The 22,376-nt window shown below is 37.1% G+C and overlaps 1 protein-coding gene across 4 annotated transcripts in view; it reads right to left on the bottom strand.

Annotated features, from left to right (window-relative positions):
• Window positions 1-7,760: 7,760 nt before the first annotated feature.
• rgs12b (regulator of G protein signaling 12b) overlaps window positions 7,761-22,376 on the bottom strand; it is a 40,537-nt gene continuing 25,921 nt past the window's right edge. For 2 of the 4 annotated variants that reach the window (XM_079858897.1, XM_079858898.1), the window contains exons 4-17: window positions 20,674-20,695; window positions 16,923-17,092; window positions 16,388-16,480; window positions 15,174-15,317; window positions 13,982-14,161; window positions 12,834-12,984; window positions 12,582-12,676; window positions 12,106-12,300; window positions 11,761-11,834; window positions 11,419-11,545; window positions 10,840-10,936; window positions 10,585-10,652; window positions 9,838-9,934; window positions 7,761-9,542 (exon numbers count right to left, since the gene is read on the bottom strand). In XM_079858897.1, coding sequence (XP_079715023.1) covers window positions 8,974-9,542; window positions 9,838-9,934; window positions 10,585-10,652; window positions 10,840-10,936; window positions 11,419-11,545; window positions 11,761-11,834; window positions 12,106-12,300; window positions 12,582-12,676; window positions 12,834-12,984; window positions 13,982-14,161; window positions 15,174-15,317; window positions 16,388-16,480; window positions 16,923-17,092; window positions 20,674-20,695 — 2,082 coding nt within the window. In that variant the 3' untranslated portion in view covers window positions 7,761-8,973. Of the gene's footprint in view, window positions 9,543-9,671; window positions 9,783-9,837; window positions 9,935-10,584; window positions 10,653-10,839; window positions 10,937-11,418; window positions 11,546-11,760; window positions 11,835-12,105; window positions 12,301-12,581; window positions 12,677-12,833; window positions 12,985-13,981; window positions 14,162-15,173; window positions 15,318-16,387; window positions 16,481-16,922; window positions 17,093-20,673; window positions 20,696-22,376 lie in introns of all 4 variants that reach the window. The other 2 variants (XR_013819820.1, XM_079858899.1) reach the window with 2 other exon arrangements.

Raw genomic sequence — 22,376 nt, 5'->3', positions numbered from 1 at the left:
AGATCACACCAATGTCAAACCACAACCATCCAACGATCTAATCAATTCCCCATGGACTAAATCAAGTCCAGCCCTGCATTATTTCTTGGTTTTTATTTTATTTATTAAATGCTACATTATTTCTTGTTCGAGAAGCCATTTTATGCCGAATTTAAGATCTGACATGACAGATTTTTTTTTTTTTTTTTTTTTTTGACAATCTTCCAGACTGATTGCCATGAAGGGTGACACACATGTTTTGGTGGTGCAGCATGAGACTCCTGTGGTTTCGATTTATCAGAGTGAAATTTCAGTCACACTTTAGTTTCCAAGTCTCACTACGACTTTTGCCTTAATAAACCCCTGACTACTTCTTATTAATAGTTAGTAAGTTAGTTGTTAAGTTTAGATATTAGGTAGGAGAATGTAGTATATGGTCATGCAGAATATGGCATTAATATGTGCTTTATAAGTACTAATAAACAGCCAATATCCTAATATGCATGATAATAAACAGCTAGTTAATATTGAGAATTGGACCCAAAACTAAAGTGTTACCCAAATTTCATATCTGACTATTGTTCAAAAGTTTAGGGTCTGCACTGTAAAAAGTGAATAGTTGGATCAACTTAAAAAAAATACTTCAATTGGTAACATCTAAAGAAATTAAGTTTTCTCAACTTAAATTATCACGTTTTTCACGATAAACCGTGATAATTTAAGTTGAGAAAACTTAATTTCTTTAGGTGTTACCAATTGAAGTCATTTTTTTAAGTTGATCCAACTATTCACTTTTTACAAGACTTTTTTAATCCTTTAGAAAGAAATCTCTTATGCTCACCAAGGAAGGATTTATTTGATCAAAAATATTGTAATGTTGTGGTTTTCTTTTTTAATATATTTTAAAATGTAATTTATTGGTGTGATATACTGTATAGCAAAGCTGAATTCTCCACAGCAATTTCTCAAATTTTCAGTGTCTCACAATCCTTCAGAAATCATTCTAATATGCTGATTTGTTGCCAAAGAAACATTTCCTATTATTACATATTGAAAACAGCTGTGAAGCTTAATATTTGTGTTACTTAATATTTGTGTAACAGTATTACTTTTTTTCAGGATTCTTTGATGAATAGCAAGTTCAAAAGAACAGAATTCCTTTCAAATAGAAATATTTTGTAACATTTTAAATGTCTGCTGTCACTTTTGATCAATTGAATGCATCCTTGCACATTAAATTAAAAGTATTAATTTCTTCAAATAAAATATTATTGAATGGTATAGTGTAGGCCAGGCCTACATACTTACATGCTATTGAGAATTCAGAAAAGAAAAGCAGAAAATCAGGCTTGGTTTGGATCTAAAGTGCTGTGTTTTGTAGAGGTCAATGTTGCAGGTATAGCCCTAATGAGACATATATAGCGGAAACCTTAATTTTTCATCATTCGTCGTTCTGTTGATTTAGAGGTACTACTTATCTTGTATGTTTGATCAATTAAAACCGATTCAAGACTGAGATTTTGGCTTCTGCTCTTCTGCGCATTAATATGCATCATAATGAAAAAAAAAAAAAAAAAAAAAAAAAAAAAAAAGCCAACCAGCAAGCTTGTTTTTGTTCAGCAGAACAGATACAAAACACTAACACATGCGTTGCTTAGCGACATGCAATTGAATTGAGTTGGACTAGAAGAAAGTGCAGATGATGAGATGAGTAGCCATGACTTGTTAGCTTGATTTAAATCTGTTAATGCTCACTAAGACTCATTCAGACCAAATGCAAACTCATTAAACATGCTCAAAACTATCCCCACAAGTGTGTCCATCGATTATCATTAGTCTCTATGGTCTTTCACCAGATTGTGAATGACATTCATATAGATAAAGGAAGATACGGTAAATTAGAAAGACTCATTGTCAATACACACTGCTAATTGTTACAGATATGCGTTAGAGGAAAAACTGTGGCTGATGAAGACTGAACTGAGTTTGGTTGTGCACATCAGGGTGTAGGCTACTGAATTTGAGCCGTTTTTTATTGTTGAGTGATTAGAGTTACACACTGCCCCCTTGTGGCACTATGCTATTCCTATTTGCAAACCCTATATTGGTCATTATTAGTCTTCCTTACAAGCATTACGATCATATATCTTCAAGGAAGTTAAAAAAAGCTCTTCATATAACAATAACACTGATGATCAATCAATTGCACTTATCTTCAAATTAACTAATCCAAGTCTAAACTGTCACATTATAAGCACATTACTGTCATGCGTTTTACGGGCAGTAATTCAATAATAATTTATCTGCCTCGGCCACTAGATGGAGCACCATCTCTTTTCAGGATCTCACTTATGATGATGGCCAAAGTTACCCTCCCAGTATTGATGCGAGTGTTGAATAGGCCTTATGCCCAGCTCCACTACTTCCTGAACTTCAGCCAGCTCCTTTGTTTCCTGTCTGCCATTATTGGACAAACTGATTAATCCAGGTGTGTCTGATTATTGTTACTGAGGTCAGGCACACCTGGATTAATCAGTTTGTCCAATAATGGCAGACAGGAAACAAAGGAGCTGGCTGAAGTTCAGGAAGTAGTGGAGCTGGGCATAAAGCCTATTGCCGATAACTTCTGTCTTGGCCATATTTGTGCAATTTACAAACCCCCCTAAGACTTGCATTACAAACATTGTACAACTTCTGCTCAAAAAAAAAATTACTTAAAAATAACTTCCTGTTATTGAAGTTTAAGCAAATGTTTAAAACTTGTCGGGTTGAAAAGTCTTGTGGATTTATTGGGTCCTTCACATGCTGTGAACTGAGTAGAGATTAGTATCCAGATGGAATTCTTTGGCCAACAAAAATAGCTGTTTCTTTACAGTTAAAATTTAAGTAAAATTACCACGTTCAAATTTGTTTTTAAATATCAATTTCAGTAAGTAGCAAAGAATGGTAGCCTATAATCTGTTTAATTTCTTTAAAACATCTTAAAAAATAAATAAAAAAACCAGTAGCTACTACTACATAATTACATATATACTAAATATAATTTCATTTAAAAGTGTTGTCAATCTTCCTAATTTACCAAAACATCTGACTGTACCAAGCATTTAAATAGGTGTTTGGTAAGAATTTTAGGCAAGTAAAAGTAGCGATAGGTTACTAATATTTTTCAGAAACATGACAGTAGTTCAGTTAGTAGGCTAGCCTATTAGAAATAGTGTAGCTTTTCCAGTAAAAAGCGTAATGTGTTGTAGTGCAGCCAAATGCTACATCTCTGTTTTAAGGTGTGTTCACACTTGGCAGGTTGGGTTCAATTAATGTGCTTTCACACTTGGTTCGATTGTCTGGTCTAAATCAGAGTTCGATTGCTCCCTCTCCCCTGCAGGAATTTGTGTTCACATTATATTATTTAGGTTCAAACCATGTTCACACCCAGAGTGATTGCATCATCAAAGCAGCAGCTTGTTGCTTCAAAACGTCAATGCAGGAGAAGGCGTCAAAATAGCATTGCTCACCTCATTATGTAAGGGATAATGTAGAGCGAGGCGGTTGTTATAGCGAATACAACCCCGACAGGCTGATTCAAGGCCTGAACAGCCTGTCGGGGTTGTATTCGCTATAACAACCGCCTCGTTCTACATTATCCTGCTTATTACATGGCTACCTACCGAACAAATCAATAATTTGACACAAAATATTGATTTAAAAAGGAGTTTATTGATTTAAAAACGATTGTATTGCTTCCGCTAAAGAAAATAGTCCGTTCCGTCTCTACGGTTAGAATCCTGCGTCCATAGCAACGCTCTGTTTTTCATGGCAACGGTGAGTTATCCTTAGCAGCGTAATCAAGAAATAACAGACCGCATTCTACATTAGAATTCAACTAAGCCATGTAATAAAAAAAAATTAAAAAATAAAAATATGTATATATATATATATATTTTTTTTTTTTTTTTTTTTTACCTTTGGATTCGTTTTCAAAGTTCACCACATAACGGCATTTATTATATGGCTTGGTTGAATTCTAATGTAGAACGCACTCTGTTATTTCTTGATATACTCCGCTATTCGCTATAACAACCGCCTCGCTCTACATTATCCCTTACATATAGCCTACATTCTCTCTGTTTGCAGTGCGTCTGTCATGCTTGTCAGGAAAGTGAGCGAGAACACACTCAAAGGGATCTATTTTAATTATCTAAGCACATAGTCTAAAGCGCACAGCTCAAGTGCACTAAGGGCATGTCCGAATCCACTTTTGCTAGTTTTATGACGGGAAAAAATGGTCAGCACACCCAGGGCATGGTCTAAAAGGGTTGTCCCATTCTTTTAATGAGTAATGGGTGTGTTTTGGGCGTAACGTGCAATAAACCAATCAAAGTCTCCCAATCTCCCATTCCCTTTAAAAGCCAGTTGCGCTCACGCCATGGCGGATTCGCTATTTACATGGTGGAATTTGCAAGCGGAAAAACTGAACGCTTCTCTAGCGAGGAAACGGATCTGCTTGTACACGAGGTTAAAGCGTGCGAACAGACCTTCTACGGGACAAAGTGTACGCGCATTGTGGACCCGCCTATAGCCACATATTACTAACGCACTGTTTAAATAACAAAATAGCAACGCGCCAACAATGCGCCTGAACGCAGCTCGTTTTCAGACCAGCACACCCATGGGTACAAATGCATTTGCTATTTAAACAATGTGGCACAGGACTTGAAAATGATAACTGCGTCGGGCTGAAACTAGCAAAAAACACTTGTGTCGCGCACCTGCTGCTGCATTGCGCTGAATGTCTGCGCTGAACGTCATCAATTACTGTACGTTTCAGTTCCAAGATTTAGTACAATTGCATTCATACCAGCAGTGAACTCTTAGCTACCCCGGACCACCCTTTTTATGTGGACTCAAACAGCATTCACATCCAAATGAACCGAACGCTGATGTCAATCGAACCCAGGTGTATACCAAAAAGTGCTAGTGTGAAAACACCCTGAAATGCGGACGCAGCCATTGTGACGCAATTTCGGATGCAGCCATTGTGTTAGAAATGGCAGTGTGAAAGCTAAGCGAACCAGCTAAGCGACTAAATGTATCATTTTCTGTCATTTTTGTGTGTGTGTGAACCTTAATGTCTCAGCTCAGCTGTATAGCGTTGGAAAATTTGGATCGCTCGGACAATTAATTTAAACGAATAGATTCACAAAAAGGATTTATCACTTCAAGTCCCTTTGTTACAGTATGTAGACCATTGTTTTCAACTCAACTTTTTTTCATTTAGTAGCTGAAACTTACCTGTTAAAAGTTTGCTATAATGTGAAAATAATCGAAATTGCTAATCTATTTAAAACCCCTCATTGTTTTTGAGCAAAAATATTTGACTTATTAAATCTGTTTAAATGATACATTATATCATTGAATAGTTATATTTTTAACATTAAAACATATTAACTATCCTACAAATAACCCCACTTATTACCTCATTTCAAAACGTTGGGATATTGGAAGCATGATGGAATATATTGTGGCTTTATAAATTGGAAGACGTGTTCTTACAATGAATTTCTCACTCATAGCTTTAAACACCTTATTCTTTGTCACAAACATCATGAAACTCATGTTTTATTGGTCTATAAGTAGCTCCTATTATTTTCAGGCTGTCTGGCCAAACATGAGTCATCAGGACCTGTGAATACATCTTCAATAAAAGTGTTCATCACTCAGAACATGTCGATTTCTTCTCTTAATCACCTGTAATCACAACACTATATTCAAGTCCAGAGTTGAAAATTTGTCTAGCAAACCACAAAGCAAACAGTTCTTGCTGACATTAATGCAATTGAACAAAAAAGGAGAGAACATAGCAGTTCACACATGATAAAATGTCTAAAGATATTAGAATATATAAAACAAGAGAGCACCAGGAGGAGGAATCGCGCAACAATTTGTCTTCATGGTCAAATTACGACAGCATTATGATTTCTGTCTATAGAGGGTTTCCCTTCTTTTGGAGCGTGAAAAAGTACCGAGGGAGACAATGCAGAATTAGGACACTTCCTCTGGTGGAGGATGAGAGAGGGAGCAGTGAAGGGAAACAGAGGCTGGTTTTGTCTGAGCCCAGAACCGGCATCCAAACAACACAAAGCCTGCCTAACCAGCCATTCACTTTAACTGGGCCTCTGTGCATAGCTAATGCACTGAGAACGGCTTCACTCAAACAGCACAAAACAGAGGGTGGGGGAAGTGGGGTGAGGGGAATGTGAAGGAGTTATTAAAGAACGCTTCTGAGAGCAGAGAGTTTCATCATGCGATCAGATGTGCCGTCCATGCTTTATGTCTACATTGTGTGCAGAACTCCTAATCGTTGTATTCTTCATTCAATAACAGGAAAAGGAAATGATAAACTATCTTATCTGAGAATGATTTGGGCTTCTGTCTTTCCTTGAACTCTGAAGGATGTGGTACTGTTTACACTTGTGTAATACTAAACACAAATTAACTATTTTTGTAATGCTTTTGAAAGAAGTGTCTTAAGCTCACCAAGGCTGCATTTACATTATTTGATCAGAAATAAAGTAAAAACAGTGATATTGTGAAATATCATTATTACAATTTTTCTATTTTAATTCGTTTTATATAACAAATGTCATTTATTCCTGAGATGGCTCAAGAAACATTTCTTATCATTATCAAAGAGTAGAATTGATTATTTTGTGGGAAAAAAACAGCATTTATTAAAAAAAAAAAAAAAAAAAAAAAAAAAAAGTGTCTTTACTGTCACTTTTGATCAATTTAATGTGCCTTTGCAGAATAGAAAAAAAAAAACAACAACCTTTTGACCACAAAATAAAATAATGTAGTGTACTTGTGATAAAGTGTAAAGTTATAAACTTGGTTTCCTGATTTAGCCTCCCCAGACCAGTTCTCCACGTCCTTGAGGTGTAATTTCATATAACACTACCAAAATATGCCAGAAAGTATTATGTACTAATCCATACTTCAGTTTGTTAATGTGTGTATGTGACACCATGAAGACCCTAAACATCCTCTACAGAAGTACTTAAACATCAATGCTTAGCCATCAAATTGCAATTGTAGAGTTCAGTTTACTGTCTACATTCGAACAGTAAATAACATTTTTGTGGCATTAAAGGAATAGTTCACTTTTAAAATGAAAATTCTGTCATCATATACTCACCCTCATGTTGTTTCAAACCTGTATGAATTTCTTTCTTCTGCTGAACAGAAAGGAAAATATTTAGAAGAATGTCAGTAACCAGACAGTTTTTGGGTCCCATTGACTTCCATAGTATTTTTTTCCTACTATGGAAGTCAATGGGACCCAAAAACTGGCTGGTTACTGACATTCTTCTAAATATTTTCCTTTCTGTTCAGCAGAAGAAAGAAATTCATACAGGTTTGAAACAACATGAGGGTGAGTATATGATGACAGAATTTTCATTTTAAAAGTGAACTATTCCTTTAAACACGTTTATGGAGTATGATCAAACTTTCACAGCAAGATTCCTTTCAAACGAATGCCTCGCCATGACAGTAGGCTGACCTGAAGCATACAGTGTAAAGTTAACGCCCTTTATAGCATCCCTAGTGGTAAGTCTGAGAATGTAACATGCACTGGCGCTGCTTTTGAATTATACAACAATGAATAGGCCTAACATCAAACTTGTGTAGATGAAAGCATTTGTTTATGTTCTTGTAGTACGTTTCAGGCTAAGAGATTGTAAAAATGTAAAACAGGTATTGGAAAGAGATCAGAACAAGAAATAAACAACGAGAGGAAGGGAGAGAGATCTCACCCCTAACATTTATTTAACTCTATTTACAAGTTTGCAGAAATATCAATCTGAGCAGAGATATTGGTCTTCTACAAAAAAGACTGCTACAGAAAACTGAAAATGATTTCAGTGTCAGAATGAACAGAATGGAGGGCAATTCAACAATGTTGGCAACTCAACATAGCAATAAATCACACAGCTGTAACAGAAACTATGTACACATTTAGTATTTTGTCATTCAGGAAGATATACTTAAGTTTCATCTGGGATAAATTAATCCTTTTTTAGGATTATATTACACGATTAAATACATAACATATGATACCGTAGCTTAAAAAAAAACTTGGAAGGAATGGTGATAAAAAGGAAGTGATCTGCGTAGCTACACATTGTTGAATTGCATTTTTGTAAGAATACGATGGAATAAAGAAAACAAAAATAAGCTCTGAGGTCTCCATTTAAGATTGAAATGTAGAAATGTGAGGTCATGAGGAGTTACTGAAGACTCTTTGTCAATATTTAGGTTTCTTGGACAGGTTCATGGAAGGCACGCTACTGGTCACCGCAGAGAGGTAAGGCGAGGCCTCCGTCGTACTAAAACTGATTGTGCTTATTTATGTTTTTATCCATTTGCGTATTCACATCATTTGAAAAACTTTTTGAACAACAGATAAATATATTCATGCGTAAACGAGGGTGCTTGACACCTCAAACACTCCACGTCCGGTATGTAGTTTATATTTAGTGTCAAAGAAGAATTATCACATGTTTAGTTCCGTCAGTTATGGCCTTCATGTGATGAGCCACAGGGCAGAGATACGCAGAGGACGAGCAAGATCGCTTCAGTTCACTACTGACCTCAAATAAGTCCGACTGGCTACAATAATTATATTGTTTCCCTCAGAGGAAAAAAAGCCATGGAAGTTAATGATTGTCAAGATTGTGTGTGGCTAGTTGTTTTAAAATACTTTCAGGGAAGAAAATAAACCATCGAATGCTTTGTAGGTAGAAGTCTTTTTTTTTCCAGATTCTTCGTTAAAGTGCTTAAAGGGTGTCAAATGTACATGGTAAGGAGGTGGTTTTGCCAGGGTTTGGCACAGGGCTCACGATGAAAAGCACAGCAAATCCACAGCACTCAGAAATCACACACGTCTTCATGAGGGACCAGAAAGAGGTGAGGATAACACATGCGAGAGTAGATTGTTCACACAGGAGAGGTACCTGATCGAGCCCAGCTTTCCTGGTAAGTGCCCTCCCTTAGGATGTATTGCCGTTCTGGGGAAGCAGGGAGAGGATAGGGGGACTGGTGAAGGAGAGAGCTGTTAGGGCTTGTGATGTCGCCTTCGGCGACAAATGTCAGGTCCATGCCGCTCTCCTCTTCCTCCAGCACCCGGACCCCTCCGTCGCTCCTCCAGTCTGACGAGCCCCCTTTTTGCGAGTGCGGAATCGGGGATAGTGAGGAACTGAACGGTGTTGGATTTCGGTCTGTGGCGTTTCTGAGAGCTCTATTGGGAGGCATTAGGGCTCGTCTAGGCACTTTGCCCTCCACTGTTGAATCTAAGCTCTGCGATTGGTGGCTGGCGCTGAGGGCGGAGCCATTCTCCTTGGATCGGGGCCGGTTCTTGTGGGAGATGGGGGTGGAGCTGAGATTGTTGGCGTCTGCTTCCGTGTCAAGGCGCAAGAAGTCAGGAAGGACAAGGTCGGACTTGTTCAGCAAGCCCCGCTGGTCGTCAGCTCTGTTGCTCTGTGCTTTGGATATGAGCTCGAAGAATTCTGGTTGGACAACACACACACAATTTTAAACCATTTTATTTGTTGAAATGTGACAATCAACACACTTTTGACACATTACAGCAAGCGTGAGATAGAAAGCATTCTTGCAAGACCTCGGCAACAGATTACCTGCAGCTGCCAGTTCAAAGTGTGCTTGTGTTAGCATTAGCTACATCAGCCAGTGTTGCTACAGAGACTTTGTTAGCATAAGTTGTAGCCAGGATCAACATCTGCGCTTAACTAGGTCAAAGAAAAAGAGATTATTCAAGAAAGTGAAAGGGGAATAGTTTTTTACCTTCAGCTTCATCTATATTAAGCTTTTTCTGTTTTTGCTTTTCCACTTGGGCCCTGGTTTTCACAGCCGAAGCCTTTCCTGCCGCTTTGTCCTCCCCCTGGGTAGCGACAATGAGAATGGGGCACATTAAGGGTGCGTGGATGAGAACCGCCTCTTCTGCGAGGCTTTCTCTTGGGGAACAGGGCTAAAACTACAGGGGCATCGTAGGGGCACTGGGTGGGTCTCTAGTAACTACCACTAAAGCGAGTGTACATACTCACAATACTTGTGCAAGCATACTAAATTCAATCTCCATACAGCACAGCATCTCACTGCAGAAAAACCACCACCAGCACAGCATGCCACCACAACACCCAAAATCGGTGAACATCCACGCTTCACTTTCTCTTGTCTTTCCACCACTTCTCTCAACATATCACACAGCTATCAGTAACTATAAATACTAGAGAGTCTGTACAAGGGAGGAACCCTTGAACCAAGGAACTCTTGGCGAACAGAGGCTGCTATCCCCTCTCAACGGTGTGGTGTGTTGAAGGAAAGGAAGTGGTAAGAGATGGGTTGCTGTGATTCGAGAAGATGGGTTAGATCATCCAAATGCCCAGAAATGCACAGATACACATAGCCTTCAGACCATAGGAAAGAATAGGGGAGCCAGCCATGCACAGACTCCCCACACACAGGCCAGAAAACACAAAAAAAAAGAAAGAGAGGAGATTGAAGTGAATGTTCTGGAGATTGAGGTCTTACTGTGGCAGACTGGCTTCGCGTAGACAGAGGTGGGCCATGACTTTTAGATGAGACCAGCTTTTGTTTGTCTGTTCAGAGAGGGAGAGCGTTAACTCATTCTGTTCAAGTTAATTACAAGCAAACTACTACACGGTAAAGTATTTACAACCTATTTTACTTGATTTTTTTCTTTGGTGTCAAATTTTTTTCTTTGAAATCAAATAATCAAATTGGATGGTGGGAATGATGTCTGCCCTATGTGTGTGAGCATCTTGCCTTTTCCTTGAACGTGGTCTCCCAATTCCAGAACCACCCTCAGTCCATCTAGATTAGATATAGGAAGCCCAAGATCCAGTGGCTCTTTCTCTCCACTCTGCCCACACAAGAAGACCAACATATTTAATTAATATCCATTTCATAAAATCACAAAACACATTTCACATGTTATGGTGCAGTAGTCCAATTTCCCCCATCTCGCACTCTAGTCCACTAATTTCATCCTCCAAATAGCAACTTGATGGAAACAAAATTTGCACACTACTGTGTAACCTGATAACCCAACATGCTTCTTAACTCACAAACAAATCATCATCATGTTTTTGATGAGAATTCTGTGCACAATGCTATGATAAACCAGTTCAGCTCTGAATGTATTCTGTTAAAAGTTCCAAAAACTAATCATTGAGCAGCTTGTGTAAATTAAAAAAAAAAGTTACTTTATAAGAAGGGCTCTCCCAGGAACATAAATATAAATTGTTTTATGCACAATATTGATACATGCCCATATAATAACGAAGGATACATCCATTAAACTATATTTTCCTCATGTAAACAATAAGCAAATGTTTAACTCACTATCCTGGCCACCAGGTCTCCTAAGTTCAGACCATATTTGGCCACCACCGGTCTCAGCACTTCTGTAACCGGCTTAGTAGGTTTTGCTTTCAGCCCAACAGAACGATTTATAGGCACCAGATCCAATCTGTGAGGGAGAGATGGAGAGAGAGAGAGAGAGAAGTTAAGGAAAATAAACTTTAATAAACTGAATCCTGATGAATGTTAGATAATGAATGACTTCAGTTAGGTTTGAAATGTAAAAAAGAAATGAATACATAAAGACAGATAAAAAAATTATAGATGAAGGAATGAATGAATGGACAGACAGACAGAGATAAAAACAGATAAACGGGTGTGTACCGGAATAGCGTACGTTTCTCCAGCCGCAGATCTCTGGAGCACAGTGTCATGCAGTCCTGGTCCAACACTAAAGGCTTTACAAGGACAATACATGCTATTATAGTCTATTACAGCATTGCAGTATCAAATGATGCAGATGCACACACATGCGCACACGCACACATAAATGCAGCACTCAGCACAAAAACACACATACTGAAACCACCTTGTTACCTTTAAAGGTAGACAAGACAAAAGCAAAACTGAAGGTACCTTAATTATTGATCATTATAGAATAGTTTTACCATAAAACACAATTAGCGTCCTGCATTGGTTATCTGAACTACAGTTTAATATGCATGTTACCTTTTCCCCTCCCACTAGGAACAGATCCACAGCAGCCAGATTAATACTGAGCTTCTCGCACAAGCCTAAGAGCACCTCTCTGATGGAGACGCCAGGCCTGATGGGTACTGAGCAGCATGAGCCATCCGGAAGGTTAATGTTACAGTGACGCACCGTACGCTCGGACAACGACATGGAGTTACGTGACACATCACCCTGTCAGGCAGAGGAACACAAATGAATGAACAATGCAAATAAATGAAATAAAAACTATTTTTTTTATATTAAATTGGAGAAAAGAATTGGAGGATATATTCTTAAAAGAAATAAATATACAAGAAAACTACATAATATAACCATTTTAATAATAACATCATTATTATGAATTGATTGGGTTGTTTTAATACAAAAATATATATATATTTGGTCATTTTAACAAAATACTAATAATCATAAGACAGACCAACATCAGGTCGAGTCAGATGCATTTGACCCACCTCGTTTTTTCCAGAACCAGAGGTAGCAAGTTCCAAACTCGCACCAGATGACAAAGAGCCCTGTGATTCTCTCCGTCCGTTACTTCCTGTAAAGCCTGTAGTGAAAGACAAATAACATTCATAAATGACAACCTGGAAAATGCAGGGGAATTGGAGAAACTGGAGGAAAAATTCAAGTAGATAAATGTGTAAATGTAATGAAACTAAATAAAGGTAAATTGAACAAAATCGTCACTGATGTCCTCCACTTACTGTAGTCTCCAAGCTCCTTCTTCTTAGATCCTTTTCCGAAACTTCTATTTCTGGACCAAGAGAAGAAAATGCTTTTCTTTTTATCGCTATGTTCATCTCTGCTTTCTTCATTCAGTGACCTTCCCGATTTACTTTTCTTGTCGTCCTGCACCTTCAAAAAAAGTGGTAAATTATTTTCCATACTCAAAAATACAGGTGTAACACAAAGATTAATAAATAAATACTATAAAAATGTATTGCTCAAAACTATTAGTTCATGTTATTAATACATTATCTAATGTTAACAAATGACACCTTATTGTAAAATGTTACCAAAAACTCTAAAGTTACATGAAACACTGATATGATTTTGATAAGATATAGGTCAGGAATTTACTGTCTAAAATTAGATCTGACTGGAAAGCATGATGGGATGATAAATGAGACGATTCTCTCTTCTTCGAAAGCTTCCATGATAACTACACTAATACTTGACTATGCAAACAAGAACAGAATGCTAACAATAGCTTTAATCTCACACCTGAAAAACAACAAGATGATACTCATGAGTGTGAAGTCATTCCCAAATAACTTTTAAGGACAGTTAAAGAAAGACATTTAAGCCAAATGATGTGAAGCATTTGCTTAATCTTCCTGATAAATTGCATAAATAACGTGTACAAACATTATTACATTATGCATTGTTGAATCCATGATTCATAAATGTTCATACATAATCACATATGAATGTACATAAACTACTGAAGGCATAACTAAACCTTCCACTGAGAGATAATTGGAGGTATCGTTATTTGATGTGCTTCACAGATTGTTTGATTTAATGATTATGTTAAAAGGAAGTCAATGTGTCAACTGCAAACAGACCATCATCTTTATAATGAAGGGCGTGAGACAAAATAAACATCACCGAGTGTGTGTGTGTGGGACCCGTGTCACTGTGGGGACAAAAATTAAGGTCCCCATGAGGAAACAAGCTTATTAATCATACAGAATGAGTTTTTCTGAAAATCTGTGATGGGTAGGTTTAGGGTCAGGGTTAGTGAAAGGGGATTGAATATACAGTTTGTAAAGTATAAAAACCATTACGTCTACGGAGAGTCCCCAAAAAGATAGCGAACCAGACTTGCGTGCGTGCGTGTGTGTGTTACCTTTTTAGGTGTAGAGAGGTTAGAGCGGTCAGAGCTTGTGCTATGTTTAGATGTGGGGCTACTGGGGACCTGGTAGGGGTCTGGAAGAGGACGCCCCTCCACCTCTGCAAGCATACATTCTTGATACAGGTAGGACTTTAGGAAACGTGTGTAACTGTCAAACTTCATCAAGTTGAAGATCTATTGAGTAAAGAAAAAGAAGAGTGGCACTGTAAAATCAGCATGCTGAAAATCCACATTGGTCCAGCATAGCCATATTTTTTATGTTTATCAACTAGCATATTTTGTTCTAGTCTTGCTGGTTAAGCTGCTTAAGTGAACTGGTGGGGGCACAAGCATATCATGCTGGGACCGGCATCCTTAACAAAAACAAATGCTGATGACCAGCAATGTGGGTCTTCTCAGCTGGGATGACATACACTTCCATTCAAAGTTTGAGGTCAGTAGTATTTTTTTTTATTATTTAGATTTAAATAAATGCTGTTCTTTTAAACTACTAATCAAAGAATCCTGAACAGCTACAGTATCTGACACTGTAAAATGTGGCCAATATAATGTGTATTACAGAGATCTTGGATAAAGAGGTGACAGCCAGACAGGAGCCTCTAAATGTTGCTACGTGATTCGTTGCCTTCAAAGACACTTTATAAGAACACATTCTGCACAAAGGTCGCCCGAAGGTTTCCTAACGGTTATCATGGGATTGGAGTGTACAGGATGCTACATTCATGTTCTTATGACATCACAGTGCCGAAAATACTTTATTATTAGACATCTTGCCTGCAGCCCTCAAAGATGGGGATGTGATGGTAAAGCCTTCCAGACATGCAGTGGAGGGAACACAGTCATTTAAAAAAGCAATTGTTGTATACTTCTGGGAATTTTTTTTATGCTGTCATGTGTCATGAACAGTAACTTAAATCATTTGCTGATTATTCTACATGAATTGGTCTGAGAAAGATATCAAGTAGACACGTGTTAAAAAAACAAAACAGGTCAAGGCATGTAAAGAGATTTTCCACAATTTCAAAATCTTCAGGGTGGACCTGACACCCACACAGCCTGATATAAACTTTATGATGGGAAATTTGTAAGCTCTGTTAATACTTTTATGATGCTTTTTACACAGAAATACAATGTTATACCCCCAGGTTTTCAGTAAATATCCTAATTTGAACACTTCCTGTCTCACCTGTATCTGTTGCTCTTTAAACATGTCTGGCCTTGGTGCGTTGAGTATGTCGTCAGCCAGCTGAGCCTGACTATCAATGTTGACGGGTGTGGTGGCCTTACTCGACAGGAAGCTGTTGTAGATCTCTCTAGCCCTCTGGGACAGCTGGAGGCCAAAAGTTATGACAAGGTCACAATCAAACAGCCAATTACAAACCTTTATTTCATCCTGTCCACATTAAGGGTGTATTTAGTATCCTAAATGGACCGCTATGGACATAAAATATTGGTAACACTTTACAATAAGGTTTAATTCGTTAACATGAACTAACCATGAGCAATACATTTGTTACAGTATATCTTTGTTAATGTTAGTTAATAAAAATACAGCTGTTGGTTGTTTGTTCATGTTAGTTCACAGTGCATTAACTCATGTTAACAAATACAACTTTTAATTTCAATAATGTATTAGTAAATGTTGAAATTAAAATTAAGTAAGGGATAATGTACATCCAGATGGTTTTTATCTCAGAATAAGGGGTCTTGCATCAGCCTGAAGGGGGTTTATTCTGAGATAACAACCGGTTGGATGCACATTGTCCGGCTAATTAAATGTCTACTTGCCACATAAGTAAATAATTAGACACGAAATATTGATCCGAGTTGAAATATTTTATTAGGTCTTTAAACACAAAGCTTCTGCGGAGAGAGCAGTTGTTAGCGTGGCAAGTTCAAACTAGACGGAAATTTAAGAGATACGGTATTCAGTCATACCACTCATTACACAGCATTTCGCCACATTAATAATTATGGAGATAAGAGATATTGATTTCAGATGAAACTGTTTTAAAATCGTACCTGTTTGTATCTTATAATCCAACAGTGTACAAAACAATAGTCACAAAATGGCAGCAGCTGTGTTTGTATGAAACAAGCGAGTCCACGATACTGGATGGCATAATTAAATAACTGTACACAAAATATTGACTGAAGAAATACCAGTCCTAGTATTCAGTACTCAAGTATTCCACAGAGCCGTGTGATATTAAAAGATTAATAAATGTTGTAGAAGTATTGTTCATTCTTAGATCATGTTAACTAACGTAGTTAACTAATGAAACCTTATTGTAAAGCGTTACCAAAATATCTTATAAACAGCATTAAAAAATTAACAGCATATGTTTTGTGATCAAGTACCCAGGTTGAAGAAATATTGTAAATATGATGACTTTATACCTGTTTCTTGTCTGTTTCAGGCACATGGCTGAAATATTCACACGCTTGCCAAAATAAAATATTCTCCTCACTGAACTCTTTCTTCAGAAACTCCTGCAGGATGAAGAGAAAAAGAAATAAGATCAGGTAATTAATCTGCAAAACATACAAAAAATTGTTTGTGTAAAATGGTTCTTTACATGTTTTGTCTTTCATTAAAAACCTTTCAACTACGAAAAACCTGTCTCAGTATCTACTGACTCACTGGCTACATTAAATTCTCTAGGCATTACTTGTTTTAGAGATAAGGAAAATCCTTTCCAAAAACTTTCTTGTGGTTTTGTTTGAAACCTTGAATTCAATGAGTTACTCATGCAACCTTGCTAAAAAAAACTTTACAACTTACGCAAGTTTTGATAAGAAAGTATCTGAGGACTTCACATTTTCAATTAAAATGCATAAAGTATAACTTGTATTCTCAGACAATATTGCTAGAGGATTCTTTAACACAGTGAGGCTGCTTTGCAAAAGGATTACATGGACTGATTCGACGTACCGAGAAATATCGGACACCAACAGGATCCTGTAGCAGGCGCTCGAAGCAGACAGCCCATGATGCAACACGCCGTTCAGTGTGGCGTCTATGGCATTGCACGCTAGGTAGGCTGGCATTGCTGTTCAGACTGTTATCACTGCCGCAGCCTTTCAGGTCCACACTGTTCAGCTCTAGGCACAAACAATGAGATAACAATGTACGTATTATTCACACCAAACACAGAGGCACACTAATTTTTGTTAAGAAGAAGCTTATAATAACATGAAAGTTTTTTTTTACATTTTATTTCACATTTTGCATATGACACTCATACAAAAGAATCCTTCAAAACCCAGAAATGCCCAACGGGACTGCCTGAAAAAAAAGTCAGGGTGTTCTAAATTAAGACCATACTCTTAAAATAGACCTGCGTTTGAAAATAAACAACAGAAACGTCAGAGCTAGATGTGAGATATTAAATTATATCATCAGTCCTTAACCTGATTTCTTAAATCACCTGACACTTCTGCTGCTGCTGTTAGATTAGATGCTCTCCTTTTAGTTTCTGGGTGATTCTGATGTGGTCGCTGAGCTCTTGTAATCAAATACTATCGATTAAAGTTACAAAGCACATTCTTCTTTAAAGGCACAGTTCGCTAAAAATGAAAAAAGTCCTTATTTACTCGCCCACGTGCTGTAATTTTATCTGTGGAACTCGAAAAATCAATCAGTTCATAGTGAACAGTTGTCATGCTGCATAAACAACAAAAAGTAGCATACAAGTCATCCATATGACTTTATTCCATGTCACTATGAACTGTTACTTGTACGCACAAGGTGAGGAATAATGCCTTGAGTGAACTCTTTCTTAAATAATCCTCAAAAACACTCAAAGGAACATCAATAAGCATTTAGCAACGTAGTCAAAAACAAAAAAAACTGTCATACTGTAAAGGCTAAGCAAGACAAAAACTGCTTTAGCCCAGCTGAAAATAAAAACCTACACTAAATAACAAGAACTCCCAAGGTTAATTTTCAGATAGACTCCCTCTGAAAGAACCTCAACAGACCATGGGTCACTATCAGAACGACCTCTTACCTGGGTAAAGCTGGTACGAGCCTGTGTGATGCCACTTCACCAGGTATTTCATGCCAATTGGACGCCAATTGGCTTTGACATCCATCACCCCACATTACACACACACACTGCCACGGTGAAGAGCCATCAAACTGTCCATAGAGCTAATGTACATGCTGGAAGCTAACTTTATCAGCAACTAGGAACTATCTAAACAACACAGACACGGTGACGAACCTACATGCATGTATAGTGGTAAACAGATAGTAGCCTGCGCACAAAGCTCTGAACGGGTAGATGATAAATTATTGAAAGCAGAGAGAGGAGGGAAACTTAGAAGGTAGAGGTAACAGGAACCTGCAACATTAATGTTGAACCAGCACAGCCAACCGGTAGCACCATAACTGAAGACAAACGTGCACACACAAACAGATGAGAGGATTTACATGTGACTGCACTGCATAAAATGCCCATTGGTCCTTTTGTAAAAAGGGGTCAATGCCAAATAAGAGTGCCCACAATTAAATATGCACCTTACTCATTCTCAAAAAAGTTTTAAAATGTATATATTTTTTCAAGGTAATTATGATTTATTAATTCATACATTTAAATATATATTATGTAATACAAATTTATTAAAAATATAGCTAGTTTTTGAGGAGTCACACCACATGACATTTTACAACCGTAACTACCCTTGTCTTATCAAAAAAAGGTTTGATATCATTTTTTTTATCAAAAAATTATTTGATATTATAAGACACTTTACTAACCTTTTCACAGTCATGAGAGAATGCAGAAGTTTCTTATGATATAATTTCCTATTTTAAGTGTCTGGTTTTTTTTTGTTGCCTTATCGTTGGCCGAACCACGTGATTTTTTTGGGGGCGGGCAAAAGTTTTTTGAATATTAATATGCAGTGATTTTTGTTAGTTTTTTTCCCATTAAAAATAATAATAAACGGTTATGCCAAACTAATTAACACTTTACTTTTCAAGAATTATTATTTTTTTCATTATGATAAAATAAATGTATCACCCTCACATTTTTATGCATTTTTTATTCTTTATGCTTCTCCCAAAAAAATACCAAAATGAATTTTAATTTAGATATTAAAAACATGTTTATCATAGAGGAGGTTCATTCAGGTATTTGTATTTATGAATTGCTTTTTGAATAAATTAATAGATCAAGACCAAAAAAAAAATCTGCAGCATGTCATTGACCCCTATAGATGCAGATTCCTGTAAACTAACTAGTCTTGCTCAAGGAGAGGTCCAGACTGTAAAACTCACACCGAGGCGTCTACAAGAACACAGCTCAAGAAGTCTAAAGACAGCAGAAAAATGAAGAAAATGAAAGGTTGCTGAGATTTGCACTTTGATCTCAAGATGGATGGGTATTACTGACATTTGAAGTGGTTCCCCTTAACTCACTCTCTCTTCGCTTTCACGGGCAGATTTACGACATCCTGCTATGCTGATAATTGATCCTGGAGCAGTTTCTAAGGGATAAATCTGGCCCCGGGATCTGAACACTGATCCAGCCTGCCTGTCCTGGTTAACTACAAGCTGATCTCAATTCAGATCCTCTCACGGTCGTTGTGTTTGAAAGGCAACTTGATAACAACACAGACATTAAAAACGATACTACAGGATTGTAAATGTAACAGCCCACTGAAGTAAATTCCTCACAGTTTTGCATTCATACATTTGTCCCTATGTGCCTTTTGTTATGCATAAGGTTGAAAGATCTATGGCTCTGACTGGCAGCGTTAAGCAAACATTCACAGAAACCCTGGCACATTCACACATGCTAATTGGGACATCGAAGGGGGATTCGGGAGGTAGTTAGGGCTTGTTCACTCCTAGTGCAGTTGGATTTGAAATGCAGAGGTTTAGGCCAAAACAGTAACTCGCTCTGGCATGAAGAATCACAGACAACACACTACTTATGGTACAACCATTGGTGCTGTTCCTCATTAATGGTTTTGTATAAAAAGAGGAAGTTGGACTGAAGGTTTAAAGAAGCACGTAATGAAACATTAGAATTTGCTTTGGCACATTATACTGTTCTGATACAATACACTTATGGTGATTCGGAAGGAAAACCGATCACAAATAATGTTGGCAACTGATCTCAAAAATAGCCAAAAGAACTTCAATCGATAAATTGTCACAAAGACTTTGCCTTGATTTGTCTATATTCATCCAACAAGCACTTATAGAGTAAAAATTGGGGGGATGGATGGCAGATGGAACGGAGAACCAATCTTATCAAGAGATCAGGCGACTAAAAGACAGCCAAAATGGTGTTTGCTTTCTCCTTCATTTGGTTAGAGCTCTCTGTTTCGGATCTACATATACAAACTACATTAACATTGAAAACACAGCATAGAAAACAACAGCGAGCCTGATACGAGATATTAGAAAAGAGCTGTGAGTAATTGAGGAAATGTGAGTAGTTTAGAAAAAAAGCACAAGATGGTGAAAGTAATGGATATATGAAGAATGTAAAAGTAATTAGATCCCAAAGAGACCAAGATGTTTAGGAGTGAAAATATGACAGATCTTATGAAGTAAAAAAAAAAACGTGATAGAAAAGTGAAATGAAATGGAATACCGAAAAACAGACAATTGATCAAGAGGATCAGATGTGATTTGAGGTTTTGATATCGAAACATTGATTACTCACCACCATCGGAGACAGCCGCAGACTGCAAGAGAACACAGAAAGACATGTGTGAGTGACTCTCTTCGCCAACACAAATACACTCTGAAGTCTGCAACATAGCAGGGTACTCTGGTGGCATGATACACACACCAGCTCTTCCTGTTTTACTGCTACAGTCTTTCACACACACACCTCCTCACTCATTCAGAGATAATGAGATGCATCAGGCACATTCCAGACCACGCCCACTGTGACACATCAGTACCGCCCAGTTTGATTAGCCTGGGCATGTCATGGCTTAGTAAGAGATTAAGCAAGAGACTGAAACTTTCTTTATATTACAAATATTGAGTCATAGAATTTTTACACAAATAGTCAAAGCAGATTCTTGGTTAATTGCATCAAACCTATATTTTGATAAGGCATTGCATTAGTGATTTTTTCACAGTATAATGACCCATTTATTGCAATGCAAGGTCAAATGATGCATGTTACTGTCATAACAGAGTTACAGCATTCAGGCAATAAGTGGATGTGTGGGATGGGGGCCAAATGAGTGATTTCCTTTAAATGTGGGCTCAAAGGTCAGTAAGTGATGAAATACCCAGGGTGTGCTTAAATAGTAGCACTTTATCTACAAATAGCATACTAATAAAACTGGGAGCAAATACTTTGATTTCGATTTGGGCCTTTTTTATTTTATTAGTATACACAGCGGTTCAAAATTTTTAGGTCAGTGAAATAGTTTTTTTGACAAAAATTTACATTTTTATTCATCACCCTTGCATTAAAATTAATTAAAAGTGACAGTTAAGACATTTAGAATGTTACAAAAGATCATCAAAGATGTATCACAGTTTCCACAAAAATATTAACCAGCATAACTGTTTTCAACTTTCAAGAGATGTTTCTTGAGAAGCAAATCAGCATATTAGAATGATTTCTGAAGGATCATGTGACACTGAAGACTGGAGTAATGATGCTGAACATTCACAATATTACTGTTTGTACTGTATATTTGATTAAACAAATGCAGCCTTGGTGAGCATAAGAGCCTTAAATATAAAAAAAATCATAATGACCTCAAACATTTGAATGGTAGTGTATATATTTAAATAAATTAAAAAAATATTATATAAAATATATTAAACTAAAGATCACACAGCACAACATGTAAGTAGCAAGAATAAAAGTAGCAAGAATTACAATGAATCTGTGAATGTTTTTCTACATCTGTGAAAATGGTGAAGAAAAATCTGCAGAATTATGATGAATGGATGCAAATAAGGCTGACAGTATTATATTGTTAAAACCTGAAAACATTATAAAACTAGCCCTAAATATTCCAACTTCACATTTTATTCAAACAACATTGATCCAATAATACTCTTACAGAATGGGCCTAAACAAACAAAAACAGGGATATGCAGGGATTTCAAATTAAAATTAATTAAAATTGCCATGTCAATCATCTCAAATAAAATAGCAGTTGATCTCCAAAAGAACTGAATCACACATTGTTTACTCACTCAAAATTGATCTAAGCCTTCTCAAGGTAAATGCATATTCCTACGACAAGAGATTCATTTCCATATATACAGGCCTAGAAATGGTTATTAAAAGAGATTAAAGGACAGTAAAAGAGGAGTCTGATCATGTACAATCCAGAAACAGTCGTGGGGAAGAGAAAAAAACCCCACGTCAGGCAGCTGGTACCAGGACGG

This window comes from Squalius cephalus, assembly GCF_949319135.1.
Source record: "Squalius cephalus genome assembly, chromosome: 2".
Lineage (NCBI taxonomy): Eukaryota > Metazoa > Chordata > Actinopteri > Cypriniformes > Leuciscidae > Squalius > Squalius cephalus.
This window is presented reverse-complemented; position numbering and strand designations above follow the sequence as displayed.